General features: G+C 32.1%; 1 protein-coding gene across 1 annotated transcript; it reads left to right on the top strand.

Annotated features, from left to right (window-relative positions):
• Positions 1-292: 292 nt before the first annotated feature.
• On the top strand, positions 293-901 carry LOC108481063 (uncharacterized). The gene has a single exon (XM_053018421.1). It carries the CDS (start codon positions 293-295, stop codon positions 899-901), a length of 609 nt encoding a protein of 202 aa, XP_052874381.1.
• Positions 902-1235: the final 334 nt, after the last annotated feature.

The following is a 1235-nucleotide window of genomic DNA, read 5'->3' as shown; positions in this document are numbered from 1 at the left end:
AGGTTATGGAGGGAGTTGCTTAAGGAATCTACAGGTATTGGATGGCGTCCATCTAAAAAGACGGTCGATGCTACCGAAGAATGGTGGGCTGAAAAAATAAAGGTTAGTGTTAACTTTATCATTATTTTAATGCATACAGTTTATTGACATTAATAATTTACAAATATAAAAATCTGAGTATAACATTTAACATTTAACATTTAACATTTAACATGTTTTGTAGGAAAATACTGATTTTAAAGGATTTAAGAAGAAAGGAATTGAACCACGATTGAATGATTTAATGTGACAAATGTTTGGTGGCATTGTAGCCACTGGAGAGAATGCATGGGCACCTTCGTCTAGTGTTCTTCCAAGTGGGGTTCCTATGGGAGATGATACACCTAATGAGGGATTTGGTGATTCAGATGAAAATAGTAATGAGAATGAAGGTATCCCTCCTAATGAGGTACCATCAAACCCTTCTCATGAAACTCCTAATCGAAGAACAGAAACACTTGGGGTTGTACATGGTAAAGGAAAAAAATCAAGTTCAAGTAGAAAATCATCAAGAAATTCATTAGCTACTCATATTGAGATATTGTGTGAGAGTATGGCTAGTCCAAGGAAGTCAGTGAATGAAATTATTTTTCCTCACTCTCAATATACTATTTCAAATGCAATGGATGCTTTGCGTGATTTGGGAGATGAAATTCCAAAAAAAGATGAACTGTACTATTTTGCCATCAAAATGTTCCAAATACCGGTGAAACAAGAAGTGTTTTTGAACTTAGATCCAGATGTTAGGGTTTGGTGGCTTCGACGTGAGTATGCTGAACAAAATCCAATTGCATCATTTTCATCCTTGGTAGCAACATCCTCATTTCCCTTCCAACCGTACCATCCACCGCCTCCACCATAAGCTCCTTAGAATTATTATTATAATATAACTATACTACTTTTTATATGTAAAACTAATGTATGATCTACTTTTTATATGCAAAACTAATGTATGATCAACTTTTTATATGTAAACCTAATGTATGATCTACTTTTTATATGTAAAACTAATGTATGATATTTTTTATGTTCGGTATTTTTATGATATACTTTTATTCAATTTTTTGTGTTGTATAGAATGTCACAAGTTATTAATTTATTTTCATTTGATTACTTTTTCAGGTTATGGATGAATATAACAATATGTATAATAGTTTTTTTATGAATTATGATACCCCTGAATTAAGTGAAAAAGC

The sequence above is a fragment of the Gossypium arboreum genome, chromosome 1 (assembly GCF_025698485.1).
Source record: "Gossypium arboreum isolate Shixiya-1 chromosome 1, ASM2569848v2, whole genome shotgun sequence".
Classification (NCBI taxonomy): domain Eukaryota; kingdom Viridiplantae; phylum Streptophyta; class Magnoliopsida; order Malvales; family Malvaceae; genus Gossypium; species Gossypium arboreum.
Note: the sequence above shows the minus strand (reverse complement) of the source record. Positions and strands in the feature narration are given on the sequence as shown.